The 23921-nt window shown below is 43.7% G+C and overlaps 1 protein-coding gene across 2 annotated transcripts in view; it reads left to right on the top strand.

Moving 5' to 3' along the window:
* The window catches only part of CPAMD8 (C3 and PZP like alpha-2-macroglobulin domain containing 8), a 1183022-nt gene that overhangs the window by 184889 nt on the left and 974212 nt on the right, over positions 1 to 23921 (top strand). For both annotated transcript variants that reach the window (XM_078671323.1, XM_078671324.1), the window contains exon 19: positions 19941 to 20003. In XM_078671323.1, coding sequence (XP_078527449.1) covers positions 19941 to 20003 — 63 coding nt within the window. The remainder of the gene's footprint in view (positions 1 to 19940; positions 20004 to 23921) is intronic.

Raw genomic sequence — 23921 nt, forward strand, 5'->3', positions numbered from 1 at the left:
GAGTCTCCACCACTCTGCACCCAACGCTCACGGCCTGAGTTCGAGTGGTCCAACACCATGAGGAGGTCTCCCCGGCGATCCTGACCTAAAATCGGGTGATCTATACCTACCTCGAATCTCCAATCGACGCCTGCAGCCCCTTTCTGGAGGATCCCCCCTGACCGCGACCAATACTGATAAGAAAACCCGCCATCTAAAGACACCCATACACCCGATGTCCCACGGCCTTGGGTGGCCAAACCAACGGTGTCCCAGCATCCCCAGGCATCCCAATTTACCTCTCCAACCAGTTGTCACCTCCAGAAGATCTTCGTCCCCGAGCCTGCAGTCTTTGTTGCAACTGGAGAATCCCCATTGAAAACAACAGGGCACCTGACACAAAAACAGCACCCTGAATTTTACAAAAAAAAACAGCACCCTGCACCCAGCCACCCCTGAGCCGCTGTGGGTGTACTTTGCATGCTAACTCGGATCCACCTTTGCCTTGAGCCTAACACCAGGAGCTTTGCTCCCACAACCTTATGGCCTGCTTGTGAACAGCCACCAACCGGAGGCCCACTATCCCCCATTGGATTACACTGGGCCTCAGCACTCTGCACCCGGCCGCCGTAGTGCAGCTGAGGGTGCTTTGAGAGTGCATCCTTAACCTTGGGGGAACCCTGTTTCTAACCCCAGAAAACCAACTCACAAACCCAAGTACTTACCTTGAAACCGATAACCTCTTTTCCTCCCACAGGACTGCATTGACTGCTTTCTTGTGAATACATTTTAAGTGTGGAGTTGGTTTTGTATGAGAAATTGAAAACGGGAAATATCTAAAAGCTGCATAACTTACCTTTTCTCTAGGAAATGTCCCAGTGTGATATCTAGGCATCTCACACCGAGTAGAAAAAGTAATCCATATAGTAATCAAAAGTAATTTAACAGCAATTTTCACTGTATTGAAAGTATTTACAAACATGTAACAAAGTCATTTTCATTCAGCTTGCTTGTATTGTTCAACCTGCCTTGAAAAGTACGATTTACAATTACCTGTGCCAGGCTTGCTTGGTTCTAGAAAATAAATATAACAAAATAATATTTTTCTACAATCAAATTGGTCTGAGTTCGGTCCTTGAGTGTGTGACATCATTTCTTGCCTGAGTGTGTACAACAAATGCTTAACACTACCCTCTGATAAAGCCTTACTGCTCGCCCACACTACCACAAATAGAGAGTAAGTTGCTATCTACTTTTACCTCTGCCTACGTTTGGGGTTCCACTGGACTACTCTGTGCACACTATACCTCATTTTGGTATAGTATATACAGAGCCAGCTTCCTACACTTGGACACTACCAACTCCACTAGATGGGTTAGAGGCACCAGTGTTGCCATTTATCACCCTGCATAGGTGCAATCAGTTGGGTTTTCGTCGATATCCAGTCCTCCCTGATGGACTAGCCTTTCGACTGGACTTGCTTATTCAGGGACAATGGTGAATCTGCCCTTGAAAGCTACCAATCGTTTTCTTGGCCTTTCTACCCATGCTCACCAGCACCAATTCCAGCATTCTTTTGTGGCTTTTGACAAGGCATTCCTTACTGCCAGACTGCTCCACCCAGGCAGGGAACCCAGCAGTTTCATGGGAGAGGTCGTGGTGCCAACCAACCCCGCGGTCAAGGTTAGCATGCCGTTCAGTCCACCACAGCCCACCGACAGCCCAACCTGCCAAACCTCTTTAGCCTACCCTGACAGGGTGACAGACATTCGATGGGAGGCAGGATCTACCAATTCTGTCCGGGCTGGTAAGTAATCACATGAGACAGGTGGGTCCTACAAATTGTTTACACATGCTACACCTTACTCTTCCTTTCATCCAACCATACCTTCCAACGCCTCCCCAACAACTGATGGAGGACAATCTCTCCATTTTGCGGCAGCAAGTGCAAGCCCTTTTGGACAAAGTGGCTATCAAGAGGGTGCCAGTGCCAGCAGTACGACGTGGTTGTTATTCACGCTACTTTCTGGTGCCCAAGAAGGATGGAGGTCTTCAGCCCATTCTTGATCAGCGCACTCTCAATTTCTTCCTCCGCAAGTAGAAATTTAAAATGCTCACCCTGATCCAGGTCTTGCCTGCCCTTGATCCTTGAGAGTGGATGATGGTATTGGACCTACAGGATGCTTATTTCAATATTCACATCCTCCTGCTGGCCCATTGGCACTACCTGTGGTTCGTGGTAGAAGGGAAGCATTTTCAGTTTGCTGTGCGCCCCTTCTGTCTCATCGGCACCCCCTGGGTGTTCACAAAAGTGATGGTGGCAGCACACCTTCGGAGGTCAGGGGTTCCAGTCTTCCCCTACCCCGATGACTGGTTGTTGAATGCAGGCTCACATCAGGCATTCTTTAACCACCCCCAGAATACGGAGAACATCCTGTCATCCTTGGGGGTTCACTATAAATGTGACAAAATCGCACCTGATTCCTTCCCAGATGCTCCCCTTCAACAGAGCCATTCTGGTCATGTTTCGGTTCTGTGCCTTTCCCTCTGGAAAGAGAGGCCACGACATTCAGGCTATGATCCAGATCTTTCAAAATTGGTAGTGGATTTCAATGATGTTGTCTCTGAGGCTGCTGGGACTGATGGCCTCCTGCATCCTGGTGATCGAGCATGCCAGGTGGCAAATGTGGGCTCTGCAGAGGGATATGAAGTCCTATTGGACCCGCCATCAAGTGAACCTTACCGACCAAGTCTGGAATTCAGAGGAGACTGTGAAAGATAGGCAGTGAAGGCTAATGTACTGTGATTGGCTCAGCGGCAGACTGCTCTCCCTTACGCACCCAGAGTTGCCATTGGTGACTGATGCGTTCCTTATGGGCTGGCATGGCCACCTGACTAAGGTGGAGAATGGAGGCCTCTGGTCTCCGATTCAGTCCTGGCCCCATATAAACATTTTGGTGCTGAGGGCCATCCACTTGGCGCTGAAAGCCTTCCTACCGTCCATCAAGTGCAGGTGCTCACTGATACCACCACCCTGTGGTACTGCAACAAACAGGGCGGGTGAAGTCACAGGCCCTTGCACCTCTGGAAATGGCTGGACCGGCCAAGGAATCTTCCTGGTGGTTCACCACCTGGCAGGCTCATTGAACGCCATTGTAAACAAACTCAACCATTGGCTCCTATAGGATCACAAATGGCAGCTACACCTGGAGGTGGCGCAAGGCCTGTTGCGTGAATGGGGAGAGACTTGGCTCAGTCTGTTTGCCACCGCTTTGAATGTGCACTTCTGCACAATGGAATTTCAAGGTGTCTCTCGCTCGAAGATGCGTTTCGCCTCAAGTGGAACTAGGGACTACTGTGAGCCTTTCTGCCGATAGCATTCCTGCCCGAGTTCTCAAGAAGATAAGAACAGACCAGCCCAAGTCATCCTAGTGGCTCCAGACTGGGCACAGAGAGAACTTTTAGTCAGGTTGCTCTTCCAGGAGGATCTGCAGTTGCAGCAGAACGGTTTGGTTTTCCACCACAGCCTCTGCAACCTCAACCTCCATGCAAGGAGATTGAGTAGCAAGAGCTGAAAACCTTCGACCCCCCTCTGGAGGTGGTTGATGTCATCTTTGCAGCCAGGCGTCCCTCGAGGACAACGGTATACACCTATCATTGGGAAAAATCTTTGGTTCGATGCAGCACTCGCCAGACTGACACCCTCCACTACACATTGTCTGATGTTTTGGTATTTGTACTGTCTCTCACCTGGCAAGGCTTTGCTCTGGGCACAGTTTAGAGTTATCGTTCGGTCCTCTCTGCTTTCTTACGGCTGCCTGATCAGCCCTCTTTGTATAAATCACCAGTTGTGATACACTTTTTGAAAAGATTGCAGCACATGTTTCCCCGTTCTGTTTGTGATGCCCCTATGGGACCTCAATTCTCGTACTTAGTCTCTTGTGTATTCCATTCCAGCCACTCCACAGATCTCCCCTACAGCACTTCATCATCAAAAAGTGTTAATCGTTGCAATAACCTCAGCACTGCATGTGAGTTAGCTTCAAGCTCTGTGTGTTCATCCATCATACACGACTGTCTTCCCCGGTAACCTGATCCTGCGCACCAGGGCATCCTTCTTACCGAAAGTTGTGGCACCCTTCCACGTCAGTCAAACTATCACCCTGCCAGCATTCTGTGCTCCACCTCTAAGAAGGAGGAGAGACTCCATTGCTTGGACCCCAAAAGAGCGCTCAGTTTCTACATCGATCATACCAAAGCCACCATATCAACAATGAGCTTTTTGTGGGGTTCACCGGAGCAAAAAAAGTCAAGGCAGTGCAGAAGCATACTGTCTCTCACTGAATCATGCTCTCTATTACGATCTGCCACACATTGGTAAAGAAGCAGCTTCAAGAAGGACAGTGCACTCATTCTACCAGGGCAAAGGCTGCTACCTCTGTGTTGCATGCTGTGTCCCTGGGCTAGACATATGCCAGACAGCTACGTGTGCGTCTCTCCATATGTTCACGAAGCACTAGTGTCTGGACAGCCAAGTCCGCCGGGAAGGGCATTTTGCCCACTAGGGCCAGATGTAGGTAGCCAAATACCGGTCGGTAACGGCCGAATTCTGCCGTTACCGACCGGTATTTGGCTTTCGACATGTAGGGGGATTGCAACAGGGCATTTCGGTAATTTTACCGATTCGGTAAATATACCGGTAGGTAAATTTACCGACCGGTATTTTTACAGAATTGGTAAAATTGAGATGTAGGTGGGACTCTTCTGAGTCCCACAAGCCCTACAAATTCGGTATTTTACCATCAAATTCAATTTGATGGTAAAATACCGATTCAGGTGTGCATGCACACCTGTGCCATATGACAGGCAGACCTGCCCTTAGGGCAGGTATGCCTGCCACATGGCCCCCAAACCTTTTTTGGGGGTGCTAGAGGGTGTCAAAGTGACACCCCCTGCACCCTTGTCAAAATCGGTATTTACCGATTCGGTAAATACCGACCGGTAATGCCCTATTCATTCCTATGGGCTTCAAAGCCCATAGGAATGAATGGAGCATTACCGGTCGGTATTTACCGAATCGGCAAATACAGATATTTACTGATTCGGTAAATGGAACATCTGGATGTTCCTACATACCCCCCTTCTTATTTACCGATTCTTAATTACCGAATCGGTAAAATTCGGTAATTAAGAATCGGTAAATAAGTTCTACCTACATCTGGCCCTTGGTCCTGTAGGACTTTCTGGTTTAGGTCCATTCACAAACCTGCCTCCAATAGATACTTCTTTGGTATCTATTCAAAAGGTGATGAATCTCTATTAGAAGAAACAGTTATTTACGTTCGGTAACATTCTTTCTGGTGGAAGCTCTATCTTACCACAGATTTCTTACCGACCCTCCCATCCTCCCCACTCTGTGATTAGACTATATCGATTAATAAGATCCCAAGTCTAGGAATTTGCACACTGGTCTGTCAATTTGCTTTTAAGGCTTAGCGTCTAGGGGCACAGACAGTCTTAAAAGCAACTGAAAGTGCTGCCCACATAGGCCCCACACGTCACTTCCAGAGCGGAATGGTGTCAGTGCGCAACCGCACTGCAATACCTTCCGGCACACAGAGGCACTGTGAAACAAATGTCAGATCCAGTCTGATGCATGGGGAATATTCAAAGGGTAAGGATTCTGTGGGTAGATAATCTCTACCAGAAAGAGCGTTATCGAAGTTAAGTAACTCGTTCCATAAGTTTATTCATCCAGAAAACTTCTTTTCATGTGTGGACACACTTCTTTTTGGTGGAGGAATTGGAGTTCACAAGCACCTTGCTTATCACACTTACTATATTTATCTTTTGAAACATTTTAAATTACATACAATGCATTATAATTTAATTTATTCCATCTATGCCTATGTAAAAAGTGTTGTTCTGTGAATGCCCTTGATATTCAAGTTAAATACCATATGATTAACGCTTATAAAGCTACAAGCATACTGGTTCCACAAATCACTCAGACAGATTCATGATGTAGGGGCTAGTATTATTAATGCTGCGTAATGATGAGGATGGTAAAAGCAGGCCTTGTGTGCAATTATATGAACATTAGAGGCTGGTGAATGGCCCCTTTTAGATCTCGTTGCTGACAAAGCATGCACCGTCTAATGCAACGCATTTTATTACCTTACATTGGGCTTAGAGCCCGCCCATTACTGACCATTGCTTGGTTACATTGTCGGTCTTATTTGCTTGCTTTTAATTTGCCAGTTTCTGTAGGTTTTCATTCTGTTTCTTGTGTTTGTCCCTCACCTGGGGCATGGACACATTACTGTGTCCTTCCACAACTCGCCTTCCCTCCATTATCCATATGCGTCTCCGTGTACTTGCCCCAGCTGTTCCCACACACCCTCTGGTCTCTGTGTGCTTGCCCTTCGTGCGCTCCCGCCCACCTCCACTGTGTGCTTGTCCCAGCCCCTTCCACCCACCCTTGTTGTTGCTCCTACTAGCCACTCCAAATGGAATGGGAATGGGCATGCAACTATTGTGAATAATGAGCTACGAGCTAGACTTCCACCTCTGCATTTGCAGAAAGTCTACCTTGAGCAAGTCTGGCCATGAGACTGTGTAGGCTGTGCTGCTAGCCTTGCATTTAAAAAATAAATAAATAAATAATTCCATACATGTAGGCATACAGAGAGGGACTTTGGGTCAGTTCTCTAATTCAGATTTTCTTTTGCCTACCACTGTATATAAAATGGGGCAATGGGTTTAGCCTACTTCAGCCACTGGTTCTCACGCACTATGAGTAGGCTGTGGGGTTTTAGGTTTAAACCTATAATAACTGATAAAACCCCACTGAAAGAAAAATAGCCCTCACCGGTGAAAACATATAAACACTGAAAACACACCTGGACAACCACAAACTGAATGCCATTCAAAGAAAGGAAAAAGAGAGTGAAAGTCATTTTTTTCTTCCTGAAGGGGTCAATACAATGTAACTTTGTTATACAAGTAACAGCACGAAAGACTGGCTAACATTATTCTGCTTGAGTTTTGTTCTTTAGGGATGCCACTAAAATATTGTTTCTTCTTCCTTTTACTTTTTCAGTTTTGTGGTCTTTGGTCTAAAGATGCAGGATTTAGTTTCATGTTTTAGGTCTAGTTTAATTATTTTATAAACTATAGAGAATCAGGAAATATCAAACTCATATTTGATATTTTGGCTGCATTTGATTGTTTCACCGATAGGTAAAATGGCTGGTTACATAAAAATCTTTCCTAATATGTGTCATCGGATCACTGACATAATATCGACCTCACAAAAATCGAGATACAAAAATATCGAGTCAAAAATATCGAGAGACAAAATATCGACTCCCTATCTTCAAACAGTTAAGTACCAAAATATCGACTCCAAAATATCGACTTACAAAAATATAGACAGTCAAAATATCGATTTTTTTAAATGTTTTAAAATTAAGTTAAAACTAATATAGTAATAAATACATTTAATATAAACTTAGAAATAATTATTAAATAAATGTAGTATTAATAAATAATTAATATAATTAAAAAAATTATATCACCAAAAAGAAAACATATATATATATATATAAAAACATATTATTAAATAAACATATATAACATTTTTAGCGTATACCTTTACAACGCATACCATTACAACGTAAGTATTGGTAAGTATATAATAATTTTTTTAATATAAATTAATGAAAATTATTATAATATTATTTAATTTTATTTAATTTTATTTAATTAATTTAATTTAAATGTAATTTTACTTTATTTTTACAAAGTACCCCTGTACCCCAAAAACCCAAAACTGACCCTGAACCCTAAAAATACCCCTTTACCCAAAAACTGAAAACTGACCCTGAACCCTAAAAATACCCCTTTACCCAAAAACTGAAAACTGACCCTGAACCCTAAAAATACCCCTTTACCCCAAAAACTGAAAACTGACCCTGAACCCTAAAAATACCCCTTTACCCAAAAACTGAAAACTGACCCTGAACCCTAAAAATACCCCTTTACTCAAAAACTGAAAACTGACCCTGAACCCTAAAAATACCCCTTTACCCCAAAAACTGAAAACTGATCCTGAACCCTAAAAATACCCCTTTACCCAAAAACTGAAAACTGACCCTGAACCCTAAAAATACCCCTTTACCCAAAAACTGAAAACTGACCCTGAACTCTAAAAATACCCCTTTACCCCAAAAACTGAAAACTGACCCTGAACCCTAAAAATACCCCTTTACCCAAAAACTGAAAACTGACCCTGAACCCTAAAAATACCCCTTTACCCAAAAACTGACACTGTCCCTGAACCCTAAAAATACCCCTTTACCCCAAAAACTGAAAACTGACCCTGAACCCTAAAAATACCCCTTTACCCAAAAACCCAAAACTGACCCTGAACCCTAAAAATACCCCTTTACCCAAAAACCCAAAACTTAAATTTAATTTCCAAAACCAATTACTTTTATTTACAAAGTAAATTTTATTTAATGGTCAATTATTAATCAATTAACAAATTTAATTAATTAACATATTTAATTAGTTATTATTAAATTACTCCCCACCCTATCCCCCTATAAACTCACAACCCACTACAGAAATTAATTTACTAATTATTATTTATTTATTCTTTAAATATTTATAATTACCAATTATATTTTAATTATTTACCAAATAATAATTAATTAACAATTATTATTAATTTACATATTTAATTAATTAAATTTAAATTACTTCCCACCCTATTCCCCTATAAACCCACAACCCGCTACAGAAAATATTTTACGAAAATGTAATTATTGATCAATTAATCAATTATTATTAATTACTAATTATATTTTAATTAATTAACAATTAATAATTAAATAACAATTACTATTATATTACAGATTTAATTAATTATATTTAAATTACTTCCCACCCTATTCCCCTATAAACCCACAACCCGCTACAGAAAATATTTTACGAAAATGTAATTATTGATCAATTATTATGAATTACCAATTATATTTTAATTAATTAACAATTAATAATTAATTAACAATTACTATTATATTACAGATTTAATTAATTATATTTAAATTACTTCCCACCCTATTCCCCTATAAACCCACAACCCGCTACAGATTTATATTACACAATTATTACAAATTATAAAACACTTACCTTATTTTCGATATTTTTGTTGTCTATATTCTATCTAGTCGATATTATGTCTAGTCTATATTTTTGATTCGATATTTTGGCTATTAATATCGATAGTAATCGATATTTTTGTAGTCTATATTATGTCTGGTCGATATTTTGTCTAGTCTATATTTTTACCTCGATATTATGTCCAGTCGATATTTTTGAGGTCGATATTATGTCTGTTCACCGTGTCATCACATTTACCCACAGAGAATGGGTAAAACCCCATAATACATCAGACCATAGTTTCTAGTGAGTCAGTATTGATAGTAGGTGAATTGCCAACACCTCAGGCTTTAAACATTCAATGCAAGGCATAGTGACATGTATATATATCACCAAGCATCTGGGATAGTGGTGAAAACATGACACCAGACTTTTGGAAAACATGGAACGCAGTATCACTTGTAATGCTCTGCAAAAAAGGTTCTTTCCAAGTTCAGCAAAGATTGGAGTGATATTGTTTGTATTTGCAGTGATTCAGCTACGTATATAAAAAAAGTTGTGTGATGACCTGTCAAAATAGATACCAGAGCTGAAGTGATTCCCTGTAATACATCCTTGACACTTGTTAGATGGTATGCTGAAAACATCTTTACAATCTTAAGAGTTAATGAGGGATGCTATTGACTTTTTAGTCTATTCTGGTGCACTGGTTTCTAATGCACAGGAACTAAAACGCAAATATTTATCATTTCGTGCTTATGTGGCATCAAAGAAAGAGTCATCCCAACTGTGTCCCTTAGCTGATGGTTCTCTGCCCAATGGGCTAAGAATGCTGATAGGGCCTTTTCACAGAAGTTTACATGGGAAGGAAAGAGCGAGCGCACATGACCGAAAGACTCACCGAAGAAGTATTGTATAGTGTACTACAATAAGATTAATTTGCAAAAATCTATTTGGACCTCATATACACTATAAGTACACTGTCTATATACCATGTTCTTTCAGTGCAGAAAGCAAGCAATAATAAAAGCAAAACGTTCCATAAACACCGGAAAAACACCTTTTCTGTTGTTTTTAGTGGCGTGAAAATGTGTAACCACTGATAACAACTGTTTTTTAAGATATTGAAAACACTGAAAAACCCCCACCAGATTTACCAAAAATAGAAACTGAAAACAGGAAAGCCTAACTATGAGTGATGGCGTTTTGTCTGATCACTTGAGTACATTTCCCTGAAAAGAAGTTTTATTGGATCGATAGGGCATTACTTTACTTTTGTAATGCTTTTTTCTTTCCATTCTTTACCCTTTTATATTTTTTAGTCATGCTTATGTGTTTAACCTATGCCCTTGAGTTACAGTAATTCAAAGCCAATATTAACTTTTCGTTGAGCCAGTAAGAATAATATTTTCCTAAGATGTGCATTAAAAGTGAAAATGTGTTTGCACCATGAATCCTTTTCTGGATTTACATGCTGTGCATCTATTCTGCCATCTCACTGTTGGATCTGGAAGTGTATTTTGTTCTTCCCTTTCTTTTTTTTTTTGCGTGTTGGTGTCATACTAACAATTGGTGATGAGTCCTTCTGCTGTGTGATGTGGGACAGTGCCCCAGAAGTTTCAATGCATGGTTGGCATCTTCAGGTCACTGGAACTGGGAGCACGACGGAGGAGCTACAATGAATGTTTGGAAGGACCAGAGAAAAGACAGTGGTTTACCACAGTAATACACCGAAGAACACCGGAGGCCCCGGGACCGTTCCGAAGAGCAGAGAAGGGGAGCCTTAAAGTCCCCGACAGAGGACCCTGCCTGTGATCTCCACGTAGCAGGAAAATGAAGAGGAAAGAGGCATCAGAAGGTCACGGAAAAAACCTTTAAGTTCTGCCCCAACTGCCACCACAAGTTTATGCAGAGGGATCAATACGAGGTCTGCAATCTGTGCCTGCTGATAGACCATAAGGACAAAGATTGCGAAATGTGAATTTGTGCCGATGAAACTTAAGGCAAGGCTCCGACAATGACTAGCAAACCTCACCAAGGCTAGCACCCTCAAGACCCAGGAATCCCTGAAAGACCTTGGTCTCTCCAGCAATGATGAGGAGAACATCGAGGAGTCCAAACCAGCGCAGGGAGATGAGTCGGACACCAGAGGCAATGCTGCTGACAGCAAAAATATAGAGGTGACGAGGAAGACAGCGAGAGATGCAGAAAGAAAACAGCAAAGGCACAGCCGCTAAGCCTTCAGACTCTATGGGCCAGATGTATGACCCGCCAGTTAGCGAGTCGCAAATTGCTTCGCATTTGCAACTCGCAAATAGGAATGCGCAACAGTGTCTCAGACACTGTTTGCGATTCCAAATGGGGTCGCAAATTGCATGCCTCATTAATATTAATGAGGCAGGTGCAATTTGCTACCCCTTTAGGAATGGCTAGCATTCACAGGGATGGTGGCCTGCTGAGGTCAGCAGACCACCATGTCTGTGAATTTTTTTTAATAAAGCATTTTTTTTTAATGCAGCTCACTTTGCTTAAGTGAAAACAGGATGCATTTAAAAAAGAAAAATTAAACTTTTCAGTTTCATTTTTTTAAGGGCAGACGGTGGTCTCTGGGACCACTGCCTGCTCTTGAGAAATATTTTCCTACATACTCACAAAGGGGAAGTGGTTTACTACCTCCTTGAAGTAGGTAAAAACTGCGAGTGTTTGCGGCTGCAAAACATCAGTACATAGCATGTTGACACGCTATCAGGAAGGGACGTCCCTTCCTAATAGCGAGAGTCGCAAATGCTATTTTGTGAGTCAGTGACTTACAAGATAGCATTTGTACATGCTATTACCCTTCTTTGCGGCTGCAAACGGGAGGATCTCCCAATTGCGGCCACAATAAAGGGTTGTATATCCGGCCCTAAGTCCTCACAAGCTGCCTTTGTGCTGAAGCACCCAACGACCAAAGGACTGCACAAAGTAAGGAGCCACAAGGGTCCCGATTAATAACACCTTGTGTGTAGAAAAAGTACAAATATTTCATGCAGAATCAACAATAAATTACGGTGACCGCAAGAAAAAGAAATAATGCCTCCACATCAATGGGTCACCAACAGAGAAGAAGAGTAAGAGACTGGATCTGGTGGGCAGGAAGATGGAGAGAGAGGTGGCCACACAAAGGAGAATAGCTAACACCAATGACTTCTTCAAATGCAATGATCACCAACAATGGGACGAGATTGAGGGCCTGATGCAGCACCTCTCAGAGGAGTTCTGTAAGAGAGCCAAGGCCCTAGTGGAGGAAGGAAGAAACACCACTAAGCCCTGCCTTAAGTCCGGACTGGATGCAGCGCAACATCCAGCAGACAAATGTGCTTGGGCACAACTGAGCTTCATCCAACAGGTGACACAGCAGGTGGCAAACCAGCAATGACAACACTCAGCAGGGCAGCCCTTTCGAGGGAGGACAAAAGGAAGAGGACAGTTTCCAAGAGGAGGGGGACCAGCAAACAAGGGAACATAGAACCGTGCTAGAATACCTCATTCATCTACTGGGCAGTGGTCTGACCTATGTATCACTAAAGGTCCCCATGGCCATCATAGTTGCATACACAAGAGGAAGAACGGGAAACAGCCTCTTCTCATAGCCGGAAGGTAAAAGATTCTTGGAGGGATCAAAGAGAGTGGCACCAGTGCCATTGTGGAATCTGAACACAGAACTCACACAGCTAATGACCAAGCTATTTTAGTCAATGCTCGAAACGGAGCTGAAGTTTTTAACCCTAATGACAGCATTTCTAGTAGCGATCGCATTACTTCGCAGAGTCAGTGAGCTTCAAGCACTCACGATCCAGGAACTATACCTCAAAATCCGCAAGGACAATGTTGTCCTGTGAACAAACCCACAGTTCCTACAGAAGGCGGTATCGCAATTCCACGTCAACCAAAGCATCCAACTACTGGGCTTTTTTCAGGGTCCTAAGTCACAGGGCGAAATGACATTCCACATATTGGACGTGCATAGAGCAGTCATGTACTACCTACAAGAGACCAAGAAAATTCCAAAAGAGGACCAGCTCGTTGTCTCTTCTGAGAGGGCAAGCAAGGGCACACCAGTAACAAAGGGGACTTTGCCAGATGGATAACTGGAAACTATTCAAACTTGCTACACACTGCCAGGCAAAAATGTACCTGCGTGCCTCAGGGCACACTCAACCATGAAGAAGGGCACAATCCTGGTGTTCCTAGCAAAAGTATCCATTTACAGCATCTGTATGGCCACAACTCGGTCATCCCCACACACCTTCACATAACACTACTCTGTGGACATCCTGATAAACAAGGAAGCACAGGTAGGACAGAGAGTGCTAAAACACCAGTTTGCCAACTCAAACACATTTCAATCCAGCCTGTCCAAGTAATCTAACACCACTACGTAATCAGATACATGTGAATCCAGAAAAGGAATCATGCTGTAAAACGAAATGGTTCTTACCAATAGAAATAGTTTTGCACCCTGAAGAGTTTCCTTGATTGACATGTGGCCAACCCGCCTCTCTGGAAATGGGGGTTAAACGCAAACAGGTGAGGTGAATAATACTTCAAAACAAGGAAAATTCCAAATAAGTCAGACGCCAGAAGAAAAAAGAATCAGAAACTGGCGACCACGCATAGGATCTTCCGTGAGCCATCTGATGTCATACAGGACAGGGGATGGACTTACCACCAAACGGTGGTCAACAACGCCCACAAAAATAAAAGAGGGAAGTGAAGTGAAGGATAAGTTACTTACCGGTAATCCTAGTTCTCTCCCAGGGGTATACTCTTCAAAGTCATAAGCACTGATTAGTCCTGAATAGCTGATGTTGTTGCCTGGGAACCTTTTCGATGGCATGTTTTTGTAACAGGATGGAGACCTCCTCTCGCAGCGGATTTAGCCGATATAGTGCAGTTTTCCGAGGAGTTACATTCGTGGTGGGGAATTGAATCAGATTGAGTACCCATTCTGCACAATATTGAGTATCCATTTGTCCTGCGTTATTTTTATCCACTTGTCCAAGTGAAACATTGTATTTCCCCCGACCGAAGTGGGTAACAGAGTTGGGGGAAGCAAGCACTCACTGTTTGGGCTGTTGTTTTGCCACAGGGGTTGATTGTCTTGAGCCCCCTCTTCCACTACTGGGCCGCCGCTGATGGTAAAGTGATCTCGCCTGATGTTGGTGCGATGACAGATGAGAGGTTTGAACCCTCTGCTGGTATTGGCGGCGATCATAAGGGCTATAGTGACGTCGGAAGTCCTTCTTTTTCTCCAGACCAATGGCCTTCAAGGTATCCAACTCTGATTTCATCCTTGACATCTCATCATCCGCATGAGCGCCAAAGATGGAGGTACCATTGAAGGGAAGGTTGAGAATTCTGTGTTGGGTCTCTGGTTTTAAGCCTGTGAGTCTCAGACAGGAGGATCGTCTAGCGCAGGTACCATGCGAATAGCCATCAGCTGCAAGGTCTGAAGCATCTGCTGCTGCACTTATTACCTGATTTGCCACGAGACCTCCTTTATGCAGGATCTCCTGAAAATTCTGTCGATCTACCTAAGGTAACTTTTCTGTAAACCTTGAAAGAGAGTCCCTTAACAAACGGTCATATCGAGCCAGTAGTGCGGAAGCGCTAGCAACCTTCATGTGAGAGGCATAGGTGTTACACATCCTCTTACCAATGGAGTCCATGGCTTTGCTGTCTTTATCAGGGGGAACTGCAGATGAGGAGGCCCCCATGTGCGATTTCCTTGCTGCTGATACAATGACCGAGTCTGGTGGAGGATCAGATATCAGAAAAAATGGGTCCTGTTCTGGGGCTCTGTATTTCTTTACTATACGTGGTGGAGCTGCTCCAACTGAAGCCGGTGTTAGAAAGGTATGGAGAGCTGTTTCTAGAAGCCCGGAAACCAAAGGGAGCAGTGGTCTGGTGGAAGACCTATGATGAAGTGTCTCAAATATGACAGATGATGACGGGATGGAGGTAGGCATCTCAATGTTGAGCTTCGCAGCCCCTCTACACAATACCTCGTTAAAGGTAATGATGCCATCCACTGGTGATACTCCGATAGGAGGAGTAGAAGACAAAGCAGGAGTATAATTGGCCTTCAAAGATCTGGAGTCAGAAGACAATGATGTAGACTTGCGTCTCTGCTCTCGAGATGAACGGTGGCGTGACCCGAACTCAGAGCGTCTAAGAGGCGACCGTGATCTATGTCTCCTCGGAGCTGTGGACCTTTGAGGTGTGGCAGGTAGAACTTGCTTATCAGGAGTACGAGAAGGTGAATATACTTGCGAGTATTCAGAACCAGGACTAATTCTTCTCATCTTCCAATCCTTTATGCTCTCCAACCATCTCGGGAAAGGTTAGTAGGGGGTGAATGCTGTTCTGGAGCCGGAGAGCCTTCTGGCGTGATCTGAACGTTTCTTGGGCCCAGGGAGGGTGAAACACTCCTTGCCGTTAGGTCCTTAATTTCTCTCAACGTTAAAGGGTCCCTTGACGTTGGTACTGGTGACTGATCTACTCTGTCTCTTGGCAGGTGGAGACTTACGGGAGGATCTAGGTCTCGACGGCGACCTCCTCGCCGGTGACCTCCTTGACGTCGAAGACGACCTTCTCCTGATATCGAAGGCAAAACTTCTCGTCGGTGCTGTTCTCGACGGCGACATTCTCTACGGTGATGATCGAGCTTGCCCTGCCGTCATTGATGAAGCTCTGTGAACCAGGCCTACCGACGTCGGAGTCTTCGGCGTCAAATCCGGCATCGATCTCTGAGGTGCCCTCGACGTCTGTGGTAGACTTAGACCGTCTATGAGGAGGGATCGACGTCGGCCGATAAGAAGCAGACACATGCCTAGATTTAGACTTTGTCATACCTGGTGTCTGTTCACTTCGACGGCGATAGATTCTTCAATGTCGACTGTGACACAGGTGACTTTGAAGCTGAAGGAGAGCACAGGGGTATTTTCAACATCGATCTTTCTCCTTTTTTCTTGTGCTCTGACCTTTTTTTAGAGGAGGGCTCTTTAGAGGGATGTCTGTCCAGGCCACTTGTCGACTCCTTTCCTCTCTCCTGCATAGCATGCAGTTTGATCTTCTTCCTTTCGCAAAGAGTTCTAGAACACTGCTGGCAGTAGTAGCACTTGTCATGTCTGTGTGAGGATGGTAAGCACACAACACAGACCGAGTGCGGATCTGATTTAGCCATTTTCTTCCCACAGGAAGGACACTCATTCAATAAGGTTGGCATGAAAAAAAATGTCGAGTGAAGACAAACAAATTTCACTTGAAAAGACCAATTAGTGAAAGAAAACCACTAATTGATGGGCTCAGTGCTCCAGGATCTTCCAGAAGGAGCCGGAAAAAAGAACTGGCCTAACTGTCACCTGTGGGGCATGATGGGAGCCTGGAGATCCTGGAGGTCTTAAAGGCACAGCACCAGTTTTTTATGAGTGTTCTATATGCAGCCTTCTGGGCTAATCTGCCTGCTATCATCTTGCTTTTTTCCTTGAAAATAAAGGCTATGTTTAAACAAGTTAAGAGTAGATTTCTCTATGGAAATGTCATATATGATTTATTTGAAATGGAAAATACAATGCAATATTGGCATATGTTAGCCGAATTTGGGGTTTTAGGCTGCATATTTAAGTAAATGTGTGTATTATATATGGATATTATATGTATATTGATGTATGTTTACACCGGACTAGTCCTTAAATTCGGTTAAACATGCATATATATATATATAGATTAAGTGCTAGGAAGAGCACGAAACGCGTCGGGTGATTAATGGTGTAAAGACTCTGCCCTGTCTGCTCGAGCTGCTGTTTTTTCCTGAATAAAGGCCCTAATCTTATCTCCAGCTGGTTTGGCTCTTAACTTTGAGGACAACTCTTCGTTGGATGTTTAGCGGCGTGTCCAGCCGCGTTGAGAGCCCCGCCGTGTATGCGGTCTTTGCCAGCGTTAAACAACGCTGGCATCCATGAGCAGGAGAGGTTGGGAACAAACAGCAATATGCAGCTCGTCATAAGCGGGACACTTTGCCTTCAGCCCACTGGGGTTTCAATCTGTGTGATTCGGTGCATTCAAGCTGCTCACTGCAGCAATAATTTTCGGGACTTCCAAGACCATAAGGCCGTTTTCGGCGGCCACGGCCACTGAGGCAAGCGTCACGAGGATTCCAGGTGCTGATAATTTAAGTTTGAAGTTCCTGCATACACAACAGCCCATGATTAAGTGCTAGGAAGAGCACGAAACATGTCGGGTGATTAATGGTGTAAGGACTCTGCCCTGTCTGCACGAGCTGCTGTTTTTTCCTGAATAAAGGCCCTAATCTTATCTCCGGCTGGTTTGGCTCTTAACTTTGAGGACAACTCTTCGTTGGATGTTTAGCGGCGTGTCCAGCCGCATTGAGAGCCCCGCCGTGTATGCGGTCTTTGCCAGCGTTAAACAACGCTGGCATCCATGAGCAGGAGAGGCTGGGAACAAGCAGAAATATGCAGCTCGTCAAAAGCGGGACACTTTGCCTTCAGCCCACTGGGGTTTCAATCTGTGTGATTTGGTGCATTCAAGCTTCTCACTGCAGCAATAATTTTCGGGACTTCCAAGACCATAAGGACGTTTTCGGTGGCCACGCCCACTGAGGCAAGCGTCACGAGGATTCCAGGTGCCGATAATTTAAGCTTGAAGTTCCTGCATACACAACAGCCCATGATTAAGTGCTAGGAAGAGCACGAAACGCGTCGGGTGATTAATGGTGTAAGGACTCTGCCCTGTCTGCACGAGCTGCTGTTTTTTCCTGAAAAAAGGCCCTAATCTTATCTCCGGCAGGTTTGGCTCTTAACTTTGAGGACAACTCTTCGTTGGATGTTTAGCGGCGTGTCCAGCTGCGTTGAGAGCCCCGCCGTGTATGCGGTCTTTGCCAGCGTTAAACAACGCTGGCATCCATGAGCAGGAGAGGCTGGGAACAAGCAGAAATATGCAGCTCGTCAAAAGCGGGACACTTTGCCTTCAGCCCACTGGGATTTCAATCTGTGTGATTTGGTGCATTCAAGCTGCTCACTGCAGCAATAATTTCCGGGACTTCCAAGACCATAAGGCCGTTTTCGGCGGCCACGCCCACTGAGGCAAGCATCACGAGGATTCCAGGTGCCGATAATTTAAGCTTGAAGTTCCTGCATACACAACAGCCCATGATTAAGTACTATGAAGAGCACGAAACGCGTCGGGTTATTAATGGTGTAAGGACTCTGCCCTGTCTGCACGAGCTGCTGTTTTTTCCTGAATAAAGGCCCTAATCTTATCTCTGGCTGGTTTGGCTCTTAACTTTGAGGACAACTCTTCGTTGGATATATATATATGTATATATAAATATATATATATATATATATATATATATATATATATATATATATATATATATATCACTTTTCTTTACGTATCGGAATAATCCTCACACACTGCTTCAAACCTTTCTTCAGTCCTGGTATCGGAAAGCAGGCACGGACCACGTTTCTGTGCAATAGTTGTTTATTTTTCAGTCGGCCATGACGCATTTCGGTGCTTCCTGGACCTTGATCACATGCATATAGTTTTTGTCAATGTTCCGCGGTCCCCGCACGTGGGCGGGACTATTCAGTGCTTATAACTATTGATGAGTATCCCCTGAAAGAGAAGAAGGACAAACCACGATTCCGGGCCCAACAACAAGGTGGCAGAATGGATGCACAAAACTCTTTAGGCTGAATAACTACTCTACTGGTAAGTAATCATTTTGTTTCTATACATATACTAAGTACACCTCCCTGCTAGGAAGCATCTTACTGTTCCATAAAAATTACAATTAAAAAGTTTTATTTCAAGCAGATGGCCGCCATATTTAGATGACAGAAGTTTCTTTTTTTTCTCCTCGATTTTATTTTTTGTGATGTATGTTTGGAATACAAAACCTCAAAAATTGTAATCATTACACCAGTTTTCCAATAGCCGGCCTATTCACTTTGCCAATAATTGCTCTTCTTGTCTCTATTGTCCTTCTGTGAATCCAAAACCACCTCTCTGATACATGTCACTGCGATTCTTAGGGAGGGGACTGTCAATTACAATTCCCCTTCTCCTTCTGAATCTCAGGGTATCACAAGGTGCATACTGAGAACTGGAAAGACTTTTCAGACGCGCAACATCCCTTTAGTACATTGTGACTTGTTGCTTTATGGTCGCAAAACATGAGATTTTGCGAATCGCAGGCTTCAGAATAAAATTTAGTACATCAGGCCCATAGTCTCTTTCACCGTCTCTCTTTTGGGAGGAGGCATACATTTGTAGGGGGGAGAAAGGACAGAAAGTGAAGCAGGAATGTAGGCCTGGGTGTAAACCACAAAACTACCATTACATTTATTCCCAGAAACAGCATTACATCTGCATTGCAGCTTCTCTGCACCTGTGCCATTTCCAAACACTTTGCTATTCAGTAGTTAAGAACAGCCACACAGCTGGCAGCACTGTCTTTGATAAATAAATAAATACATTTGACAATAAACATCTGTTATTCAGCACCAAGATACCCTTCTGGGTGAACGTGCCCTTTATAAATACATTTTATGTTATGCTATGATGGGGTTGAGGTTTGGATCTGGCTGTGTATGATAGTTTTATCTGGATGTGTAAATAATTGCTCATCTATGTTGTGTCGTTGTGGAGAGCCAGAAAGCTCTGCATTGCATACTTCCCTATTAGAGCCTTTACTCAATACCGCTTATTTATTCTTTTGACAGAGCAGAGAAGAGGAAAAGAACGTTCTTCCCTGAAACGTGGCTCTGGCACTGCTTCAATGTCAGGTATTTGTTATGAAGACACTCTGGTACTATCATTCATTGATGTGACTTTGTTTATCGACTTTTTAATAAATGTATTTATATAGCACAGGCCACACCAATGCGGCCAATGGTTGGTGCCGTATTCACACACCCTAAATGGATAACAGGATACTATTCTAATTAGCAACATGAACATAACAGTTCTGCCTTTTAAAGGCAAATGTGGTACCTACTGCTCGTGGACATACCAGTTTCAAGCAACATTGCGTCTAGAAAGGTTTCAAATTCCCCAGTGGCTGCCAAAGAAGTGATATTCCCTACTGGCTTACTATTAGCTCGGAAATATCAAATACTGATGCTACAACCAGTGTTCTGCTGTTGCTGAGAGCGGCGGAAAGGCAGCTTCTGCATGATGTTGGAGTGGCAGAATTATTCATGGTGTGCCAACCGATACCATATCCACTTTTGTCCCTTGTGTGTGAAACTAACATGGAACCACAGCAGTCTTACTAAGTACACTACAAATGTCCTTAACGCAATGGCAGCACTTTTTGTCAATCTTATTTGGTTCCTGGAAATGTTTCTCAGTCTAGGTGCTGGCATTTCTGGGCAGAAGCAATCTGGTTTTTGAGATCCTTTGTCGGGAGGCAAAGAAAGCATTAACCATCCATTCATGGTTGGTCCTTTTTCGCACAGAGAGCATCTGTGGAGTGTTCGTGCAAGCGGACGGTGTAGGTGGGTGACAGGAAAGCGGTCCACAGAGAATATCCAGCGGAAGGCCCAGCCCACTGGTACTTGATCCAGCCCAGTTATCTCCTGCTGGATGTAAGGGGGAGCAGTATCAGCGCTGCTCTGCCTTGCACCGTGCTACCTCTTGTATGTTGATTCCTGCAGCACGCCACACCAGAGATCGGTTCAAGGCTTGTGAGACAACAGACCAATGGGTTGTTTGTTCTCGTTTGTTCTTCCTTTTTCTTCCAAACCTTGGTCTGGAAACTGCGTGGCATCGCGTCTGCACCTTTTTGGTGAAACCAAGCCCAAGAGGACCTTGCAGGGAGCTAATCATTCTCCATAATGATCCCGCAAAAGAAACAAAGGGAGTCTGCCCTTGAAGTCATCTAAGCCTGCTAATCCCGGCCCCCTGGTGGAACTCCGCTCCTTATAGAGGCTGCCTGGGCTAAAGTCCAAAGAAACCATCAGGGAACATAAGTAAGGCTAAAGAAGCAAAGGTGAGGAGTGTGTGGGGTACATGTGCGCTAGCTATAAGTGGCCTGGCAGAAGTTTTTAGGGACTGCTGCTGGAGGGTAGACCGGGAGAGAAGCGGAGACAGTCTACCTTGGTTCAGGTGCAGTCTGCAAGCCCTTTGAGCTCCCCCATACTTAGCGCAAATTCAAGAACAGTTTTCCTCAACATTGACAAACACCATCACCACCACTTTCACACAACCTTCGTACCTCCTTTGTGCATTATACTAACTAGTGGAGAAGCGTGGCTCACTGGTTAGAGCGGCAGACCCTGATGCAGAGCTCTGGCCCGGGACCAGGGTTCAAGTCCCGCCTCGGCGGCTCTTGGACACAATTTCCCCGGACCTGATAATTCTCGCCTCGGTGCCTATTCTAATCATGGGTCCCACTCTGTGACTCTGGGCAATAGCTTGCTTAATCTCCACAATGGCCCCAGCAGCGCTGGGATGCCTGGCCTCCACCTTGGGGGTGCCCAGGAGTGGACATTTCACAGGAAAGCCAGGAAGGGTTCCACAGCGGTATGAATACAGCGCTACGAGACTTCTGGGTAGAAGGCGCTATATAAATACAAACACATTTACATTTACCTCAACAAAAACGTCAAGGCGATTATAATCTTATTACAGCACTTATAATATTCATGCGTTTAATCAGGTTTGCCAGTACTGTGAGGTCCGGATGCTCCCGAGGGGCACCACAGCCATTGAAAAGGCGTAAGAAATCAAAGCCTGGGTTTTTACAGCCCCCACCTGTTCCCCAACAAATCAATAAACTTCAACTGGTTACTCGTGCTCAAGCCCTGTAATATCACTCCCGGGGAAAACGCTTCCGGCAGCTATACCTGAAAGCACAAATATTCAGTCCTCCATCAAGGATTATTTCAAACTCAGTTTAGGAGTGCCTTTACAGGACACACATCCAGAAAGAGGCAGTAAGAAGAGGAGTGGCTGTCATTGGGCATAGAAAAGGTGGGAGGAATGGAAATGGATCTGAAATAAGGTTGGAGGACTTGAAATAAGGAGGAGAAACTAAGGGTGAGGAGTATGTCTTCTAGGTGAGGATGAAGCTGCCGGGGAGTGTTTTCTTCTCTGGTACCCGCAATGCAAGAAGCTGCTGCTTAATAACAGCTAATGAGTTAGCTAATCCTATATTTAATGGTTTTTAAGCGTCTTTGATTCTTTACATCATGCATTGAGACTATTGTCCCCCAATTTACTCTCATGAAGAGCCTGTAGTTTGTAAAATGTTTTTTTTTAATGTTTTTTTTCTAATGATTTTCATGTTTATTTGCTATCCTCCATACTATTCCTTTGAAGAATTTGATTTGCATTTATTGTTTTACTTTCTCCTAGGATAACATTTGTCCTGATGGGATATATCTGTTTCGAGAGCAGCTTCTGGGTGGTGCAACATTGAAGCATATACTGAATTTAGGGAATGTGACATCACACTGGCTGCTACAAAAAACAGTTATAGCATCTGATGGATTGTTAATGATAGTCTATGAGAATTTTAAAAACCTGCCGTTGTAGTCATGCTTTGCAACTAGATAACCAACAGAGGCAAGGTCCCCGTGTGGCATCACGCTTCTAGCAGCAGGTAGAGCATGGGCAAGGCAGTTTCAACATTGCTGATTCATGTACTTAAATCCCAAATTAAGATACATGAAATAGAAAAGTACAGAAATTACACATAATTTCTATCATGATTTATAGTTTCCCAGTGAGGAGGGCAGGACTGGAAAGGAGCTGCCTGGTTTAGTATGTGAATCTTCTAACAGTGTACTTCTGTAACCTACATTTATCATTCATTCAAAATGAAATTTCTTGACAAGGACAAAAGTATGTTGCAAAAGAATAAAACAAGGCTTGGGATACTATTGAAGCAGACGCGAAAATCTTTCATGCTTACATCTAAAATGCAGTCTGTGATATTGCACTGTAGATCAACATGTTCCAGTGGGAATTCTTACAGAATAGGAATCAGAGCTATTAGTTAGCTAGGCAATAGATACTGGTAGTTATCTTGTGTAAGCAGAACCCAGATAAATGTAACACATACTTCACATACTTTTCTCACCCACTTACAATCTACACTCATAATGACAATGTCCATATCTGGAGCTTGAAGACTGCACAATGTTGTGCTCATTTGTTTCCAGACATGGTGACAGACCATGCAGTCATTACCCTACAGAGATTGAATGAGGAGTTAAGCCTCAGATGTCACCGGTGGGCACTGAATTGTTTTTATTGCTAAATGAAGACATATGTACCTTCAATCACATGGAAATTGGGAGCTAGGTGGCCAGCAAGTTAGGTGGCCAGCATGTATGCTACAGGGCACACTATAAGCTACCACCAGCGGCCTATGTACAAGCAATGTCATTCAAGATTCAACTGAAGATCAAAAAACAATAGGTTTGGATAGAAACTTCCACAAAATCAACATATGTCTGCCATTTTATATCAGGATACCTCTGGGACACACTGGACTTTGGATAACATAAAGGGTAAAATAGGTATGATCTTGAATGCAGAATAGGAGAGTTCTGCTTTTCGTCCAAATGGGTTAGACAAATTTAGTGTAAACTCCCCAAATGGGCCTTCGAGATGGGGCAGAATGACTGTCAGGGACATGGGTGAAAGGGTTTGCTTTCCAATACCAGCCCCCAACAGCAGCTGTGCATGTGCTA

Source organism: Lissotriton helveticus, chromosome 12 (genome assembly GCF_964261635.1).
Source record: "Lissotriton helveticus chromosome 12, aLisHel1.1, whole genome shotgun sequence".
Classification (NCBI taxonomy): Eukaryota; Metazoa; Chordata; class Amphibia; order Caudata; family Salamandridae; genus Lissotriton; species Lissotriton helveticus.